Below are 20,304 nucleotides of genomic sequence, written 5' to 3'. Positions count from 1 at the left end.
ATCATTGATGCTAACAGAGGTTTGATATTGCTAAAGATTAGGCATGAAAAGGCCCCCTAGATTGTATTTTTGTTCCTGATAACTACAAGCGGCCTTTTATATCTGCTCCGATCCATTGTTCACATATCTGCGAATAGGGTTGCACTTTAGCAGACACACTGGGGTGCCATTAATTCTTAATGGAGCCTCCAGATATCCGCAAACGCTGTGCGTTTTCATGAATGCCAAAAACCACTCGGTATGTCGCGATTGACAAAAAAGGGGCAGGGACTTCTTTCCCTGTGTTTTTGCGGGTAGGGCTGCCCACTAAAATGAATGGGCTGCCCGCACGCAGAACTTAACTTGCAGTAGTGTGAACTGGGGCTTAAGGCCTCATGCCCATGGACAAGAAACAACGAAAAAGCTGTTTTTACAGGCATTTTTCATTATTTATTTTTTTCTCTGAATGCTGCTCTATTTCAGCCAGTGCATTATATACATTGGTGGTGGTTGGATTGGTATTCCAAAGCAGCATTCATGCCATAAACCTGCACTCAGAGAAGAATTTAGTGGCATAATTCTGCACATACATATTTAAACATGTGCATACTTCCATAAATATGTTCTAGAGGCCAGAATAAATTAATATTCTCACCAATAACATGAGATTATGCGTATAAGCTTCTAAATGTCATGCATCTTAAAGGGCACAGAAATGCACGCGATTACCAAAACAAGCGATTTGTGGATTAAATTGGCGTATTTCAGTACGCCCTTGTGCATGAAGTCTTACCCAAGAAGTAACATTTTTGCTTTCGTTTTTATGTATCTTTTTTTTATTTATTTTTTGTCATTTGAAATGTTTATCTGAACTTTACTATTTTAATTTTTTTTCAGTTCTCTGACTATTTTACTGGATATTTCAATGGACAATACTGGCTTTGGTGGATATTCCTTGTACTTGGTGAGTATTTATGCAGCTGACTTGATGGGTGTCATTTTAAACCCTTAAAATGGAACACTTCACAAAAACGAATACACAACTATCATAAAAAGGTTTTCACACTTTTACCTGCCATAGTATAGTTGTATTCAGCCAATCTTGGCCATCACACATCTGTGCTGCATGCACAGCTTGGAAGAACGCTACTTTTGTCTTGATTAAATGATACGTTTACTTTTGGAACATGTTACATGCACCCCGCATGCCCAATCCTGTGCTTCTCCCCACACTGGCTGTCACAATTTAAGAACAGCACAGCAATTTGGGGCTCCACTCACATGGCCACGTCATTCATTCTTAGTTTCTTGTCACTGGATAGGCTACAAGTACAGTCAGCCATTGCGGCTAACCGATTGAAGTTGTCAAAGAATTACAAGGGTGCTGATTAGCACTTTGGTAGTTCATTGATTCTTCCTGCTCTCAGGTAACTGCCTGCCCGTATGGTGTATGGGCAGACAGCTATCCCGAAAGTTTGTAGGAGCTCGAGATCGCACCCACAATCTGCTGATCACAGTTGCAATGTTCTGCAGGCTCCTTAGAAAAAAAATAAAAATAAATGCAATTTTTTTTACCTTTTAAAATAAATAAATGTGCATTTATTTTTTTCAAAAGTTGAACTCAGGCCCCATTCACACCTGAGCATAGCGTTTTCAGGCAGAATATCGCATGATTTTGTGGCGTTTTTACTGCGATTTTGCAGCTTTTTTGTCGCGATTTTGTGCAGGGCAAAAGGTCACCAATGTAAAAAGAAGAAAAACGCCCAAATCTGCCCAATTCAAGCGACAAAACAATGGTCCAGAACTTGTTTGAGCTTCAGGCGTTCGGCTTCAGGCATCTTGGAGTGGAGCTGTGAACCATCTGCATTTAGAATAGATTTTTTCCCCTCCAGCGTTTTGTAGCGTGAGGCCTCAAACTACAAAACGCTCAGGTGTGAATGGGGCCTTAGCCTTTTGAAGAGGATTTTACCTTCTCCACCAATTTTGTGCTGTTTCACTCCTACCCCCCTTCTCTCCCACAATCAGACATTTATTTTCTATTTTTTAATACCTTATTCCTTGTCCCCTCTTAGCACTAAGAGAGAATGACATGCCAATTACGTGCAGCCTTTTGGGGTACTGATATCGCTCATCTCATTAGGGCCCCCAAAACTCATATCGGTTGGCTGTGCATTATCAGTCTACCGGTTGTCTCATCTTGCTTCTTGCAGCCAGCCCCCTGATGCATGCCTGTCGTCAGAGGGCCAGCTGCAAGCACCCAGAACAGAACAAATGAAGAACATGGTGAAATAAGACATAGTTAGTAAGGTTGAATAAAGACATCAGTCCATCCAGTTCAACCTGAGTGAGTGTGGGTGCGTGTCGGCAATTATCCCTATTTAAGGTACCCATATAGCGCAGTCAATTTACGCAGCACTCCACACATACATTGGTCCCCACACCCAAGGGTCCCACAATCCAAGGTCTCCAACTCACATTCATATACAAGAGCCGATTTTGGACAGAAGCCAATTAACCTACCACATGGCAATGTGTGGTGGATTGGAGCAGGATGACACCAGACATGAAATTGTATTTTGGGCATAACCCAGCAAACAAGATAGAGGGGATTAAAAAATAAAATACACAGGGGATCCAAGTTCCTTTTTTAAGTTTTTATGCTTTTTAGGCATATACCTTCTCATTGGCCATGCATAATTATACTGATGCATTGTCCGGTGAGCAGGATGTGTTGTTGATGAGAGAGGATCAGGAAAATGGCTTAACAGAATCACAAATCTTTTGGCAGGTAAAACAGCACACATACACTGTGTTGTCAAAAGTATTACACGCGCATGAACTTTAAAGTGATTTGTAAAGTCTCGTTTAAAAGAAAAAGCATAAATTAACATGTTATACTTACCTGCTCTGTGCAGTGGTTTTGCACAAAGCAGTCCAGATCCTCCTCTTCTCGGGTCCCTTTTTGCTGCTCCTGGCCCTTCCCTCCTGTTGAGTGCCCCAACATCAAGCAGTTTACTATGGGGGAACCCGAGCTGAGCTGCAGCTCTTTGTGTCCATTCGGACATGGAGTTGTCGTTCGGCACCGCCCCCTCTCTCACAATTGGCTAACTGACTGTGACAGCCGTGGGAACCAATGGCTCCACTGCTATGTCTCAGCGAATCAGGAGGGAGAGTCAGGGATGGCCAAGGGACTCTTAGACATCACTTGACAGAGATAGGGCTCAGTTAAGTGTTAGGGGGTGCTGGGGAGGTTGCTACACACATAAGGCTTTTTATCCTAATGCATAAAATGCATTAAGATAAAAAACCTTCTGATGTTACAACCCCTTTATTTTCATCCCAGTCTTAGTCTGTAGGGTTCAATATTGAGTTTGCCCACCCTTTGCAGCTATAACAGGGCTTCTGGGAAGGTTGTCCACAAGGTTTAGGTGTCTATGGGAATGTTTGACCATTCTTCCAGAAGTGTATTTGTGAGGTCGGGCACTCATGTTGGACGAGGTCTGGCTTGCAGTCTCCGCTTTATGTGCGTAGTCATGTTGGAACAGGAAAGGGCCATCCCCAACAGGTGTCCCAATACTTTTGGTAATCTAGTGTAGATCTAAAATCTGATTCAAACTTTGCCTTGTTAATACCAGGGCAAAAAGTGGTTTTCAGTTTTTAACTTATTTCATTTTTCTACATGCTGGAGCTTTCATGAAAATAAAACTTGGTGATTCTGCCATGTTGAGCCACTTTCTTTTTCAGGCATTGTTCAGAAATGACATTCCTGAGAGTGTATTTGGTACATAATTCTTGATGTTGGCATTGCCTAATTATATAATCCCACATGGGCTTTATTTAGAAAGACAAAATGAATAATCTGTAGTAACCAATCTGAATTTATTGTTAATTGGTTCAACTACAGTAAAATGCTTCAAACTTATTAAGCGTGATTGCAGATAATTGTTTTTGTACTCAGATATTAAATAAAGGCATGACTGTTAAAGCAATAAAATATAATGAAACCTAAGGCAAGTTTCACTCTGTGTAATTACATTTGTTTATACCTGCTAGAGGCAAAGTATAAATGCTAGATCACACATGAGTGGATTTCCTCTGAATTTATTCAGCAAAACCATTGCCGAGTTGTTCTTTTGACAGTGCTCATTGTTTGTTTGTCATGCCAACCCTCTGGCTTCAATACTTTGAGCCACTGATCCTGGAAGCAGAATGTAGGTAGGGACTTGTAATGCCGCGTACACACGACGGACTTTCCGGCAGACTAGGTCTGGCGGAATCGTTCCGTTGGATAGTCTGATCGTGTGTGGGATAGTCCGATCGGACCTAGAAATAGAACATATTTCAAATCTGTCCAACAGCCTCAATTCCTATCAGGAAAACAATTGTCTGTATGCTGGTCCGACAGACCAAATACGACGCAAGGGCAGCTATTGGCTATGGCCTATTGAACTTCCTTTAATAGTCCCGTCGTGCATCATCAGGTTCAAAAAGAATGGACTAACGAACAGACTTTCGTGTGTGGGCAAGTCCGTTAGTTCGGAAAACCGTAACTCCGTTGAAAGTCCATCGGACCTTTTCTGCCGGAAAGTCCGGTCGTGTGTAGGTGGCATTAGTCTCCTGATCAGCATACTACTTTTGGGCTAATAAAGGTATGGTATCCAGAGAGTCAACATAATAGCCAGTGGTAAATATTTCACGTTGCTCCAGGCAAGATCCGATGCCACACTTCACAATCAAATCTCAAGTGTTTGCTCAGTTCATCTCCACCAATGCAATCAATTGTACCATGAACAGGAATGCTGCTTACTAAGATGCAAAATAATACTCTTCCATTATTAAAAAATGGCCAGCAGTTCTATTCTGACATGTTTTGCAGTAGGCACAGCTCTTTCCTAAAAGGTTCTATTCTGACATGTTTTGTGGTAGGCACAGCTTTTTCCTAAAATATTCTATTCTGATGTTTTGTGGTAGGCACATTTCTTTCCTAAAAGGTTCTATTCTGACATGTTTTGTGGTAGGCACAGCTTTTTCTCAAAAGGTTCTCTTCTGACATGTTTTGTGGTAGGCACAGCTCTTTCCTAAAAGGTTCTATTCTGACATGTTGTGCGGTAGGCACAGCTCTTTCTTAAAAGGTTCTATTCTGACATGTTTTGTGGTAGGCACAGCTCTTTCCTAAAAGGTTCTATTCTGACATGTGCGGTAGGCACAGCTCTTTCCTAAAAGGTTCTATTCTGACATGTTTTGTGGTAGGTACAGCTCTTTCTCATAGGGAAAGCCCCATGCTTGGCACTTAACATGTGAGAGTAGAACATTTTCCTGCTGACTATTTTAAAGCCCCACTTCAGGATCAGTGTCACTCTCTGCCAACCTCCCTCTGTGTGATTGCTGGGGAAAAAAAATCCCCTTTTGAATGCCCATTTTTTTTTTTTTTTTACATTACCATGTGGTCGCGTGATGCTGCAGCCTCTTCTGCTCGTCTTTTTATGACCTTCTTGGGGTCCTTCTTTAGATGTCCATGTCACTGCCTGCATGATGTAAGCAATTTTCTATTGGATGGCTGCTAGTGTAGGACTAATGTCATCGCTGGGAGGTGGCAGGTGGTCTCAGAGCACCTTCTCCGCACCCTCACACTGGAACCCATGGCGGTGAGGGACCCGCATAGGGGAGTTAGGTGGGTACTACTAGCTCCTTCAGGTATGGAGAAAAATGATAGTTGGGATGGGTTAGAAGAGGGTGGTAGGAAGTAAATGTTATCCCTGCGTGTGGCTTTAATAAAAGACTACTATTTTGCATCTTGGTGTGTGGCATTCCCGTTACTGGCATAATTGGTAATAGCCAGGTGGCTAGCATTTTCAGCAACAGTGTCTGGCTCTATGTTTCCCCTATCCCAAGTTTCCATTAAACAAAGAGGGAATTTGTGTTCCCTTTTATGCTACGTAATTGCTTTTATCTTTATTTCTGTGTGTTTAGTATGCTATACAGATGCCCAGAATTGCTTATAGAGTGCAGTGTGGAATGAAGCAGGTACAGAGGTCTTCCAGAGGACACGGTGCATTCTGGGTATATTGCTGCCCATAACATAGCTGTGTAAAGCTGGTATCTCTTCTGACACTTAGCTTCATCAGTGTGGTGATTGCTACTTGCTTTCTTCAATCAAAATGATGGATGAAGGCAGCCTGTCTAATACTTACTGTGGAAAAAAAATAGATAAAATCTCTATAGCAGTCATAGTTCAGCAACAATAAAACGTATTTATGAGAACCTTTATATGTTTTAGGCAAGTTATAAAACCTGCTTTTCCCAGGAAAATGTACAGCATGCAATAATTTTGAAACGCTTTTAAAATGAAAAATGAAATGTTTTTACCTGTATTATGCTACTTTAGCTTCTTTGTCAGAATATAAACTGTAGTAAGAATTATGGTTTGGCTGCAGCCTTCTTGTTCGTAATGCATGATTTGGCATCTCCCTGCGGCACACTGTATTTCTGCTCGAAACAATAAGTGGTTATGATTAGGGTACTAGTAATTATTCAACCCAATGTAAATACTAACTTTATCTTTAGCTGGCCAGAGACATAGGTTCAGTTTGCACACACAAACCAACCCCTGAGTTACCTTTTTGTGTGTAAAATGTCTTTAATGTGTATTACTAAGATCAGCAAATCACAAAGAGAAATGTGCTGAATATTTACTAAATTGGATATTGAGACACTTTACATTTCCAGTATTAGGTATGTACAAAACATGCAGCCAGATTGCTATGGGGCACTCATGCAGGCTCAGTCCTGAGCCGCATTGTGTGTGTCTATTGCAGGGCCGCTGTTGGAATTATAGCCTTCCTGACATAGCTCCCCCAACTCGGCCTACACACCACCCAACCCCCTTGGGGTGCAACAAAACAGTGGCACTTACCTTACTTTATCCTCCTACGCCCGAAAAGCAGAAAAAAGTCCTGCCTCCTGCGCCCCACTGTTGACCTGATGGGTCCCAGGGAAATGTACTCTAAGCCCTGGTAAGGAAGTAGGAGCGGGGGTCTGGTCTAGTAAAATTCAATTAAGCAGACATGAACAATAAAGTTGGGCCTCCCTGTTTAACTGATGAGGCCTGGGCCCAGTACAATAGGACCAGTTGTACTGCCTTATCAGCAGATCTGGTCTATTGACACACACAGCATGGCTCAGCCCAACCCCCCCCCCCCCCCTCACAGGGTTTGATTGACAGTAGCAGGAGCCAATGGCTCCTGCTGCTGCCAAGCCTCCTGTGAGAAAAGGGGAGAGCAAAGCTGCTGCAGATGGGTACAATGCTGGATTGAAATCTGATTTAGGAAAGTATTTTGGGGTGCTGTAGAAAGTTGACATGAAAAGGTTTTTTACCTTAATGCAGAGAACACATTAAAGTAAAAAAAACAAAAAAACAAAACCCTTTTACCAAAGTGTGGTCAAAAAATAAATAAAAAGTTTGAAATATAGTCTTTGGTCATTTTGTGGATTTCAAAAGGTAAATTCTTCAATACGTTGGAAGGAAAACTTAAATTGTAGCTGTCATAAGAGAATTATGAAAGTTGCCATTTCTGACCTCTGCTTTTGAGACCGTTATTTTTCCGGCTGTCATCCTTTAATGTCTTCTATGTCCTGGACCTTGACCTGGAACAAGTATAGACATATATAGAATTCTTACACACACAATACAGCATTATTATTCTGGGTTTGTGACTTAATTCCTCTCACAACTAATCTACATACACATCCCATAATACCCAAGGCAGATAGATAGAATAATGGAATACAGCCACACCCCAAATGACCCAACACAGAGCACACCATAGTATGAGACAATAATATATATATATAATTAGTAATGGCCAATTAGTACAGATCAGACTGGGGTTCTCGGTCACCCTGTGCCCCTATTAGAGACACAGGGTGACTTAGACATAGGATGTGCAAGGGATTCTGAGTTCCACTGCCCCAAGCCCCCCCCCCCACCGTAAGTGACTCCCATCACAGTGCTGAAACCAGACACAACCAGTGCCATGATAGGGTAGCCTAAAGCTAGCCATACACATGCTTGTTTCCCTTATCTACACTAAATAGCACGGATGGAGGAATCTCCACTGCCACTTTATATATTCAATATTTAGCAGCTGCATCACCCATGGCTTCCTGAATGCAGTGACTTCTGAACAGTGACCATTTGATAGTTGCGTGCAGGGCTTTTTTAGGCAGATTAAAGCATAATTAAAGACATAACTTTTTTTGAGGAGAGGGATTAGAACACCTGCATGTTTTCATTGCTTTTTGTATCTCCGTTAGGGCTAGTTTTTACAGTTGCAGTACACACTACTTGGTTTGTACAGTGTAAAACCTGGGAAGTTTTAGGTGCCAAGGAGGCGCAGGTGCCGCATACAGCCTGTTAGAATCAATAATGGAGGAAAATACACGACTGCTGTGTGCAGTTGAATGCTGTTGTAGGGAATACTTGCATAGAGGGATACAGTATCTCACAAAAGTGAGTACACCCTTCACATTTTTGTAAATATTTTATTATATCTTTTCATGTGACAACGCTGAGGAAATTACACTTTGCTACAATGTAAAGTAGTAAGTGTACAGCTTGTATGTATAACAGTGTACATTTGCTGTCCCCTCAAAATAACTTACACACAGCCCTTAATGTCTAAATGGCTGGCAACAAACGTGAGTACACCCCTAAGTGAAAATGTCCAAATTGGGCCCAAAGTGTCAATATTTTGTATGGCCACCATTATTTTCTAGCACTGCCTTAACCCTCTTGGGCATGGAGTTCACCAGAGTTACACAGGTTACTACTGGAGTCCTCTTCCACTCCTCCATGATGACATTACGGAGATGGTGGATGTTGGAGACCTTGCACTCCTCCATCGTCCATTGGAGGATGCCCCACAGATGCTCAGTAGGGTTTAGGTCTGACAACATGCTAGGCCAGTCCATCACCTTTCCCCTCACATTCTTTAGCAAGACAGTGGTTGTCCTGGAGGTGTGTTTGGGGTCGTTATCATGTTGGAATACTTGCCCTGCGTCCCAGTCTCCAAAGGGAGGGGATCATGCTCTGCTTCAGTCAGGGTCAGACTGACAACTCATGGGGCCCCCGGGCAATAGGAGATTATGGGGCCCCCAGGCAATCAGAGATTATGGGGCCACACAGTAGACACAAACACACACCCAGTATACAATCACACAGTATACACAGACATGTTTCTATTGGCTGAGAAGGTACTGGAGAGGTGGGGCAGCTATAATCTCAGGATTTTTAGACCAAAAGGATGTCAGTAAGGGACAATTCAGAGACAGATGTTAAAAAAAAAAAAAAAAAAAAAAAACACTAATTTTTACATATTTTACCTGGTTTTACTGAGGCTGGCAACCCTGATGGGGCCCCCTAGTGGCATGGGGCCCTCGGGCAATGCCCGAGTGGCCCAATGATCAGTCCGCCCCTGGCTTCAGTATGTCACAGTACATGTTGCCATTCCTGGTTCCTCAATGAACTGCAGCCACACAAATATTGACACTTTAAGCCCAATTCGGACATTTTCACTTAGAGGTGTACTCACTTTTGTTGCCAGTGATTTAGACGTTAATGGCTGTGTGTTGAGTTATTTTTAGGGGGCAGCAAATTTACACTGTTATACAAGCTGTACACTCACTACTTTACATTGTAGCAAAGTGTCATTTCTTCAGTGTTGTCACATGAAAAGATATAGTAAAATATTTACAAAAATACTTACTTTTAGTAACACATTTTTAATTCTGCTGTACTACATCAAGCATTTATATTTCTTTGTTTTAGTTTAGTTGAGCCTGAAGCCCCATACACAGAGCAGAATGTCGGGAGACATTTTCTGGTACAAAAAATACTAGCCGACATTCTGCCTGTGTGTTTATCGGTTGTGCATGCAGGAAAGCCAGCAACCACTCGACTCACGATCAGCGCTCTCAGCCAATGACAGAGAGCGCTGATCAAAGTGTTCTGGCGGAGGGGCGTCCCCCTGTCAGAACACAACAGCCCAGCGGGGGAGATCTCTGATCTAACCTCGCATGGTTAGTACAGCGGCTCTGTCCTGAGCCAGCAGGTTGCACAGAAAAAAACTGTAGTGTGTACCAGGCGTAACCACATGCTGACCAGCTGCTGCAGTTTTACCGCAGCAGAATGGCACGCCTGGGTGAAACAACATTATGCAACGTCACTTCACCCTGTGGCCACTAGGGGCACGACAGCTGCTCGCCTCCAGAGCCGATGCGAGTGCTCTGGCGATCGTTCATGACACACCGAGAATCGGGATCTGTGTTTATGAACACACAGATCCCGGTTCTCTGAGGGGAGAAGAGACTGATCGTCTGTTCATACAAAGTGTGACTAACGATCTGTCATCTCCCCTAGACAGTCCCACCCCCCCTTCAATTAGAAGACAGAGGGAACACAGTTCACCCCCTTGATCACCCCCTAGTGTTTAACCCCTTCTTTGCCAGTGGAATTTTTACAGTAATCTGCATTTTTATAGCACTAATCACTGTATAAGTGCCAATGGTCCCAAAAATGTGTCAAGTGTCCGATGTGTCCGCCACAATGTTGCAGTCACGATAAAAGTCGCAGATCGCTACCATTACTAGTAAAAAAAAAAAAAAATGCTATAAATCTATCCCCTATTTTGTAGGTGCTATAAATTTTGCGCAAAGCAATCAATATACGATTATTACCAAAATTACATATTGGCCTAAACTGAGAAAATTTGCTTTTTTTAAAAAAATTTAAAAAATGGGGATAGTTATTACAGCAAAAAGTACAAAATATTGTGTTGTTTTTTTTTTGTCGCTCCTTTTTTGTTTCTAGCACAACAAATAAAAACTGCAGAGATGGTCAAATACTACCAAAAGAAAGCTCTATTTGTGGGGAAAAAAGGACATCAATTTTGTTTGGGTGCAGCGGCGCATGACCGCGCACTTGTCAGTTTAATTGATGCAGTACCGAATTGCAAAAAATGCTTGGTCATTCAGCAGCCAAATCTTCTGGGGCTGAAGCGGTTAAAGAGAAGCTTCACACTTAAAAAATGACAACAAAGGCATCTTTAGAAATGTCAGCCCAGTATTAGAACATTGTGTATACGCTGATTTGTTTGTGATTTATTGTTAGCTGTTAGAATAAAGTAATAGTAATAATGTCGTGTGAGAATAAAGGAGAGCAATATGGTTCTCTGTTAGTATAAAATAATTTTCTTAGGGCATGTGATATGGCATGAAAACAATCATTTTACGTCAGTTTATACATCCCTCTTCAGTGCCATTTGCATCTATATACATCCATCTGGGTTTTGAAAGAACTCTGATGTAAATGAATGTAAACGGACCGTCATGTGTTTACATCCGCCTGCTCATAGACAAACATTTTGGTTCAGTCTGGTAAACTGACAGATGGAACCAGACTGAACACCCATGTGAAAGGGCCCTTACCTCTCGGGTAAACAAAGTGATTGACTTGATGTTAGATTGTCTTTAACTACTTCCCGCCCGGTCAATAGCAAATTGATGTCCGGGAAGTGGTTCTGTTAACCTGATTGGGTGTCATATGACGTCCTTCAGGATAACATGCCGCCGCGCGCCCATCGGGCCATGCATCGTGGTGATCGGTGGAGTGGTGTGTCAGTCTGATACACAGCTACACCGATCTTGGTAAAGAGCCTCTGGTGGAGGCTGTTTACACGTGATCAGCCGTGTCCAATCACGGCTGATCACGATGTAAACAGGAAAAGCCGGTGATCGGCTTTTCCTCACTCGCGGCTCTCTTGACAGGGGGGTCTGCGCTGATTGTTTATCAGTGCAGCCCCTCTCAGATGCCCACACTAGACCACCAGGGAAGTGGGCAACATGTGGATGGCCAGGTATGTACCCCCTGGCCATCCACATGTGCAAATGATGCCCAATCTGTGCCAGTGCCCACAAATGGGCACTGACTGGCACCATCATGTACCAAAATAAAAATAGTGATGCTCAGCAATGCCACCCATCAGTGTCCAGCATTTCCACCTATCGGTGCCCATCCGTGCCACCTATCAGTGCCACCCATAAGTACCCATCAGTGCCGCCTATGAATGCTCATCAGTGCTGCATACCAGTGCCACCTATCAGTGCCTGTCGGTGCCACCTCATTGGTGCCACCTCATCGGTGCCTGTCAGTGCAGCCATTTTGGTGCCGTCATTGAAGAAGAAAACTTACAACATTTTTTAACAGAAACAAAGAAAAACTTGTTTTTTTTCAAAAGGTGAGGTGATCAAATACCACCAAAATAAGGCTCTATTTGTGGGAATAAAATGATAAAAAAATTGTTTGGGTACAGTGTTACATGCCCGCGCAATTGTCATTCAGATTGCTACAGTGCTGAAAGCTGAAATTGGCCTGGGCAGGAGGGTGTCTGAGTGCCTGGTATTGAAATGGTTAAATACGTTAATATCTTTTCAAATTCAAAGCAGAACCTCAGTAGTAAATAAGGAAAAAAATGGCTAGTACGAACCTGCTAATTTTCCCGTTGGCAAGAATACTGAACAATCTGTACCAAGTTTACTTTCAGCTAAAATAACTATGTCGCGAGTAGCTAATTTGCTCCTTTAGGGTGAAGCAGCTTATGCATTATACAAAATGCCAACAGCCAAATCCATTTCTTTTTGCAGTATCTTTTTAAAACAAGGAGATATGTAGACTGTTCTTTTTTTTTTTTTATTTTTTTTTTTTTTTTTTTTACATGTCTTGCTCGTAGCAACCCCTCATTATAAGTTTACATAATTTCAGCTCATATGTAGCTGTTCCCCAAAACAGCTCTGATGGAAATGCAGGAGAGTCACAGGCCCCTTAGGCTGTATGGTGTGTCTGTGAGTCAGGAAACTGTTCTTTGAAATGCATAGTACATTATGCCATGCTCAGCCAGGCATAGAAAAAGCCTTCATGCTTCCAGATCACAGCACATCCGTTGTATCAGCTTTTCTCCAAAAATATATTGTGGAATATTTACTCAGCCATAATAGTTTGCAAGCCTTTGCATTTAACAAGATTACTTATTTTACAAAGTTGTTTGCTCCACGTAATGATGACTTGGGAAATAATGTATTAACCCTAAATGTGTTGTCTCACCACACCTGTTTATAATCCGCTCTGTGGACTTCACAATGAAAAGTGCAAATTCATTTTCATCTGGTTTCCTTTGCAAAGCATGCACAATCTGCATCTGAATTAGAGAATGTAAGCTAGCCCCTAGATTATTCTGGGACTTTTCATTTATTGCATTTTTTACATTTAATTTAGTATTATTTTTATTCTATATTATACATGCTGTTTCATATGTATATATGTGTGTATAGATAGACCTATACATCCATATTTTTTTTTGTGTCGTTATTATTATTATTATTATTATTATTATTATTATACAGACCCTATATAGCACAAATAGTTTTTGCAGTGTTTTTGAAAATAAAACCTTTACAATACAATTCAAGACAAGAGGATTGGGAGGGCCTTACTCATTGGCAAGTGTTACAAAAGGTAGTAACTGGGTGTGGGGAGGAGGCATTCAAGACCAAAATATTCAATTGTTACCTAGAGGCAGAATAAAGCCCGGTACACAGGGTCTGAATGTCAGGAGACATCGGCCGGCTCAAAAAAAAGACATTTGGTCCGTGTGTATGGCACCTTGGCCATCTTCTGTCAGACGAACATACTGGAAAAGCAGCAGCTGATCGACTCCCATCAGCACTCTCAGCCAATGGCGGAGAGCGCTGATCAGAGCGTTCTGGCAGGGGGCCGTCCCCCTGTCACAACACAACAGCTCAGCGGGAGATATCGCTGTACTAAAGTTGCATGGTTAGTACAGCGGCTCTGACCAGAGCTGACAGCTGACTTTATCGTGTGTGCCAAGCTTTAGAGTGCCTAAAGGCAGACAGAATAGGAGACAGCCATATGAGTTGGGGTAAAGCGTTCCAGAGAAAGGGGGAGGCTTTGCAGAAGTCCTGGATGTGAGCATGGGAAGAGGGAATGAGAGTGCTAGAGATCAGGAGTAGTGAAGATATTTGCCAGCACACCATGGAACGACACAAATAGCGTCCAAATGGGTGATTTATTGCTTGATCACAACACAAGGATAGTGCAACGTTTTGGAGACCCCTTTGTCCTCACATGCCTGACGAAGGGTTCCTGCGCGGCTCCGAAACATTGCACTATCCTTGTGTTGTGATCAAGCAATAAATCACCCATTTGGACGCTATTTGTGTCGTTCCATGGTGTGCTGGCAAATATGTTCACTGTGACTTGAACCAGTATCCAGCTGGATGTTCCTGCAGAACCCAGATCTGAGAGCGTATCCAGGAACGTGTGCGATGGGAATATGCAGTACTAGAGAGCAGGAGGTCGTGGAAAAAAGAGGAGGTTTGATAATTTGAGATGAGGTTGGTGATTTAGCTTGGGGTAGAGTTGTGAATGGCTTTGTATGTTTTTTTTTTTTTTTTTTGTGCTATTCAGTGAGTAATCAAAAGCCAGTGGAAGGGTTGGCAGAGAGGAGTGGCATACACTGAGCGGATGATAAGTTGAATGAGTCTGGTAGCAGAATTCATGGTGGAGTGAAAGGGGATAGGGGGGTATCCTGTGTAGTGGTAAGCCAATGAGGAGGGAGTTGCAGTACACTTAGTCAGGCCATAGACTGTGCGAATTTCTTTCCTGCAACCATGGTTTGCAGGAAAGAAATTTGCACCATTCCCCTATCTACACAGACAGTGCTGACAGGGTAATCCCTCCTGCCAAGCAGCTGTCTGCTCCCGGTGAGGGCAGGTGGGTGGAGGAAGCCGCCCCCGCCGGGAGAAGACAGTGATTGTCGCTAGCGGCTATAGCAGCTGCTAGCGATAATCACAAGGGAATCCGGCCTGAGATTTAACCCATTTATGTCCATTCTTACCAATATATTTATTATAACATTGTTTAATCATAAGCTGGCATTTCTGACACCTCCTAGTTGCCTTTCCCTGGGTTCAGTACTTGCTGTCACTAAACTGGAACGAGGATGCACCAAGTGAAGCTGTGCCTGAGCCACATATATTAAAAAATTGGGGAAGGCAAAAGGGAAATGTGCAAGCAATCCACTGATAGACAGTCAAGTACAATGTATGACCAGTTTGATCTTGCACCTATTTAGGTGTTGTTACTGTAACCATATTGCATAAAGGGAAAGGAGAAGAGGTACCCGGTTAGGATAGCGGGTGAGAGGTTGCTTTCAGCAGCAAAAATTAGATCAAATGGAAATTATCTAAATAGTGTATATTAGATTTATTTTGTTTACAAATATACATTTATTGTATCAAAAGATTAAATTAGAAAAAGTGCAATATTTAAAAAAAATGATTAAATACAATGTAGCAATGAATTAATCACTGTGAACATTCAATGTACAAGACCGACATATAACAATACAAGACAACACTGAACACTGTCCGGACATTTTGGCATTAGTCAGTCAGCCTGTGTTTAAAATTATCTTCAGTATAAAGACTGTTAACACTTTTTTGACAAAAGGACCAATGCAGCATTCTATTACTGCTGCTTATAGATAATTACGTTTTTCTTGCATGATAGACTCAGCAATTTTTTTCCTCCTGATCATCACCTCCCGTCTCTCAGGCCGCGTACACACGCGGGGACTGTTCGCTCAACTTTGTCCGCTGAACAGTGTTTCAGCGGACAGTCCGCTCGTGTGTGGGCTTCAGCGGACAGTTTCAGCGAACAGTCTGCTGAACAAAGTTTTTCGGAATTTCCGAAAAACTGTCCGCTGAAACTTTGTTTCAGCGAACAGTCCCCTCGTGTGTAGGCTTGTTCGTCAAACTAAGTTCCGCGCATGCTCAGAAAGGATTTACACGCCGAAGGTTGCATTGCAGTGTATAGGACGTCGTTTTCTAGTCCCGTCGTACGTGCCGTTCACGTCATCGTGCACGGTTTCAGCGGACTGTTCGTTCATCGTGTGTGGGCAAGTCCGTCCATGCTAAGTTTGAGCGGACTGTCCGCTGAAACTGTTTGACAAACTAAGTTGAGCGAACAGTCCCCGTGTGTGTACGCGGCCTCACTCTCTCCATGATTGGATTAGCCCACTGTCAGCCATTAATAATTAAAGGATATAGGGGATCATTAAGGACCCCACTTTATAAAACTATTCGAGTGATTTGATTCGCTGACTGACTGTTGGCTAATGCCAAAACGTCTGGACAGTGTTCAGTGTTGTCTTGTATTGTTATATGTCTGTCTTGTACGTTGAATGTTCATTGCTACATTGCATTTAATAATTTTTTTTAAACATTGCACTTTTTCTAATTCAATCTATTTGTAAACAAAATAAATCTAATATACACTATTTAGATAATTTTAGTTTGATCTAATTTTTGCTGCTGAAAGTAACCTCTCACCCGGTATCCTTCTAACTGGGTACCTCTTCTCCTTTCCCTGATCCACATACAGTATATGCTCTGGGTTAGTTAAAACATTGAAACCAGGGTGTCCTCAATGGCAGCCGACATCGACATCTACTTTTCATCATTGGTTTCTGATAATGTATCTTTATTTTCTGACCAAAATTTGCATGTTTGTATTGGCTCCATGTATTTAGGCAGCAGGATCATATCAAGGAGGATCACATTTTTCCAACATATTCTTGTTTCTCTTTACCTTCCATAATCTTTACTCGCTGCCATAAATGGAAAGCTCCAATAAGCATGTGTTCTATGATGTGGGGTTAGTATTTCATTTTCAGGTCACTAAAGTTTCCAAGCCACTCTCGCAATGAATTTAAATTCAGAATACTAATAACTTTCAAAGCCATCTACAGCTCTGCTCCCAGCTACATCACTAGCCTAGTCTCAAAATACCAACCTATTGTTCTCTTCTTTCCCCCAAGACCCCCTGCTCTCTAGCTCCCCTGTCACTTCCTCTCATGCCCGCCTCCAGGACTTCTCCCGAGTCCCTCCCATCCTATGGAATTCCCTACCCCAATCTGTCCAACTATTTCCTACTCTGTCCACTTTTAGGTGATCCCTGAAAACCTTTCTCTTCATAAAGGCCTATCCTGCCCCCGTCTCATAACTTTTTACTTTTATTTTTTTCATCAGCTAATCCCCCACAGTTATTCCTTTTGTATCTTTTGACCCTTCCTCCTAGATTGTAAGCTCGAATGAGCAGAGCCCTCTGATTCTTCTTTTATTGAATTGTACTGTAACTGTACTGTCTGTCCTCATGTTGTAAAGCGCTGTGCAACTTGTTGGCACTATAATAACCCAGGTATCCAAACATATGCCATCTCGCTCCACTGCTTGCCTCCTACAGGTGCCAACATTTTAGACTAAACCATTTCTTTGAAAAATATGGAGGCTGCCATTACAGGCTTCCTTCTGATGATGCGATTTGCCTGGCTGTTATGCTGACCTCTGCCATCAATGCTTTCTGAGATCAGAAAGGTCAGGAAAAAAAAATCCTAATTTGCATACTTATTCATTGGCTCACACTACTGATGCCACTGGGTCAGCATGACAGCCAAGCAACAAGCATTTCAAGATTGAGATGTCAGCCATGTTTCTCTTTGAAAGGTCTATAGAATGTATGCAACAAGAGGCCTACATAATTTCAGACCTTCATGGCTGACATACTTAAATGACTACTGACTAATGACTATGATTCCTCTGTGTCTCTTTGTATACTAATGGCAGGTAGAAGAGTTGAAGCAACCTGTTCATTCCTAGCTAGTAGGGTACCAAATGAGAAAATATGCATAAATAACCGGAATGAATTGTTTTAACCTGCATGTTGTACAGACAGGTAACCTGAATTTAGCTTGGAGGAGTCCATAAAATGTTCAGTTAGTTGTTTTTACTTTTGGTTAATTTTTATATAATTTTTATTTTTTATTTTAGGATTGTTGCTCTTCTTTAGAGGATTTGTCAATTACCTCAAGGTGCGAAATATGTCTGAAAGCATGGCAGCTGCTCACAGAACACGATTTTTCTTCTTGTACTAGAGGTAAGTCTCAGCTGTTGGATATACATTGACCTGAGGTAACAGTTTTCTTTAACCATCACCATTTTCAGTTGTCAGAAATCATGTAAAATCCTTAGAGGATGCTTCTAGATTTTCATCATATTCATCCACTTAACAATACCTGTCATAAGAGATTACCACAGAGCGTAACATTGTGTGCATTGTCAGAAAAGGAGAATAAAGAACCCACCTGATTGAGGTTGACAGTTTATTAGATATTCTCGATTGATTGATTTTTCTCTTGTTCAACCAGTGAAAAAAGTGAGCCGCTTAGTTCAGCTTTTAAATAAAGTTTTTTGGAGGCATACCTCATACACCAAAGTTATTAACTAGTTCCCTCCCAGGCTAATTTTGACATTTTTCTCCTACATGTAAAAAAATCTGTATTTCTCTTATGTTCACTGACTGACACAGCTCCTTTACTTTAGACAATTGGGTTGTTACGCCACCTTCAGGAGAGGACTAGGCATAACATGTTAACATGTACAAAAAACAGAACTTTCTAGTTCCGCCTAAGGGGTGGTCCCTTCAGTAGACACCCACCAGCCTGCTTCCATGCAGCCTCAGTTTTTTTCTGCCTAGTGAAGGAGATGGTCCTAGGAACCCTGGGGGCCCGTCGGTCCATGGATTTTTTTCTGCAGAAGTTTGCTTTTTGCGCAAGATTAGGATCCTGTGATCTGCTATCAACAGCCGGCTGAGTGACAGGCTGGATACCCTTATCCTTGTAGTCTCCCCAGCCTGGCCAGCGAGCGTGTGCAGACCAGAGCTCCACACTGGGTCAGCCACGACATGCCCTCAGGCTCCAGGGGTGGCCCTGCTTGCCCACAGAGCCGATGCGAGTGCCCGGCGGTTGCGATCACTGCCAGGCTCCCGCGATCGTTCGGGGCACACGAAGAACCATAATCTGTGTGTGTAAACACACAGTTTCCGGTTCTCTGAGGGGAGAACAGATCGTCTGTTCATACAGAGTATGAACAGCGATCTGTCCTCTCCCCTGCACGGTCCCCTCCCCCTTCAGTTAGAACACAAACGAGGACACGTTTAACCCCTTCACTGCCCCCTAGCGTTTAACCCCTTCACTGCCAGTGACATTTTTACAGTAATCAATGCAATTTTATAGCATTGATAGCTGTAAAAATGGCAATGGTCCCAAAAATGTGTCAAAATTGTCTGACATGACCGCCATAATGTCGCAGTCCCAATAAAAATCTCAGCTTGCTGCCATTACTAGTAAAAAAAAAAAAATTATAATAATTAAAAAGCAATAAAACTATCGCCTATTTGGTAGACGCTAAAACTTTTGTGCAAACCAATCAATAAACGCTTACTGCGATTTTTTTTTTTTTTTTTTTTTTTACCAAAAATATGTAGAAGAATACATATCGGCCTAAACTGAGGGAAAAAATGTTTTTTTTTATATATTTGTGGGGGATGTTTATTATAGCAAAAAGTAAAAAATCTTTGCATTTTTTTTCAAAATTGTTGCTTTTTTTGTTTATAGTGCAAAAAATAAAGACCGCAGATGCGATCAAACACCAAAAGAAAGCTCTATTTGTGGGGAAAAAAGGATGTCAATTTTGTTTGGGTGGCACGTCGCATGACCGCACAATTGTCAGTTAAAGCGACGCAGTGCCGAATCGCAAAAAGTGCATTGGTCTTTGGCCAGCCAAATGGTCCGGGGCTGAAGTGGTTAAGCAAACGCGGCTATTATCCACAAGGTTGACACAGATCAGCACTAAAAGCTCATCTGCATGGGAAGTTATTGATATGGATTGCATCTCTCTCTGCCTCTTGGGGAAAATAGTCAAAATATAGAAATTTGTTTGAATTACCATTTATATGAAGTAGAAGGCAGTACTATCAATAAATGTTCTCCAGCTGATTTACCTTTAAAATGAGCTTGGCGATTCAAATTAATATTGGACATGTGTTAAGTGCCATAAAATGTTTTATACATTATACCAGCAGAATTGCTATTAAATCTATACATCATGAAAATAGCACCAAATAGCTTGGGACTTGCTTCGCATTGCATTGACAGCTTCTTGCTGTTCTGTATGCTAATCTGCTGCCTAATCACTTGAGATCTCTGCTGTAAAAGACTGCAAATCACATGCCATAGGCTTGTGTGCCCGCACTGATTAACATGTGGGAGACGAGTTATGGGACTGGAAAAATAAAAATATGCTACGTTTTTGTTGATTATTGCATACATTTCATCAATGTGGTATACATTTTAT

The 20,304-nt window shown here is 42.0% G+C and overlaps 1 protein-coding gene across 2 annotated transcripts in view; it reads left to right on the top strand.

Annotated features, from left to right (window-relative positions):
* NDFIP2 (Nedd4 family interacting protein 2) overlaps nt 1-20,304 on the top strand; it is a 181,301-nt gene that overhangs the window by 152,974 nt on the left and 8,023 nt on the right. For both annotated transcript variants that reach the window (XM_077483057.1, XM_077483058.1), the window contains 2 exons: nt 877-943; nt 17,941-18,046. In XM_077483057.1, the coding sequence (XP_077339183.1) occupies nt 877-943; nt 17,941-18,044 (171 nt within the window). In that variant the 3' untranslated portion in view covers nt 18,045-18,046. The remainder of the gene's footprint in view (nt 1-876; nt 944-17,940; nt 18,047-20,304) is intronic.

The sequence above is a fragment of the Lithobates pipiens genome, unplaced genomic scaffold, assembly GCF_037356315.1.
Source record: "Lithobates pipiens isolate NorthernLeopardFrog02 unplaced genomic scaffold, aLitPip1_a1.2 Scaffold_16, whole genome shotgun sequence".
NCBI lineage: Eukaryota > Metazoa > Chordata > Amphibia > Anura > Ranidae > Lithobates > Lithobates pipiens.
This window is presented reverse-complemented; position numbering and strand designations above follow the sequence as displayed.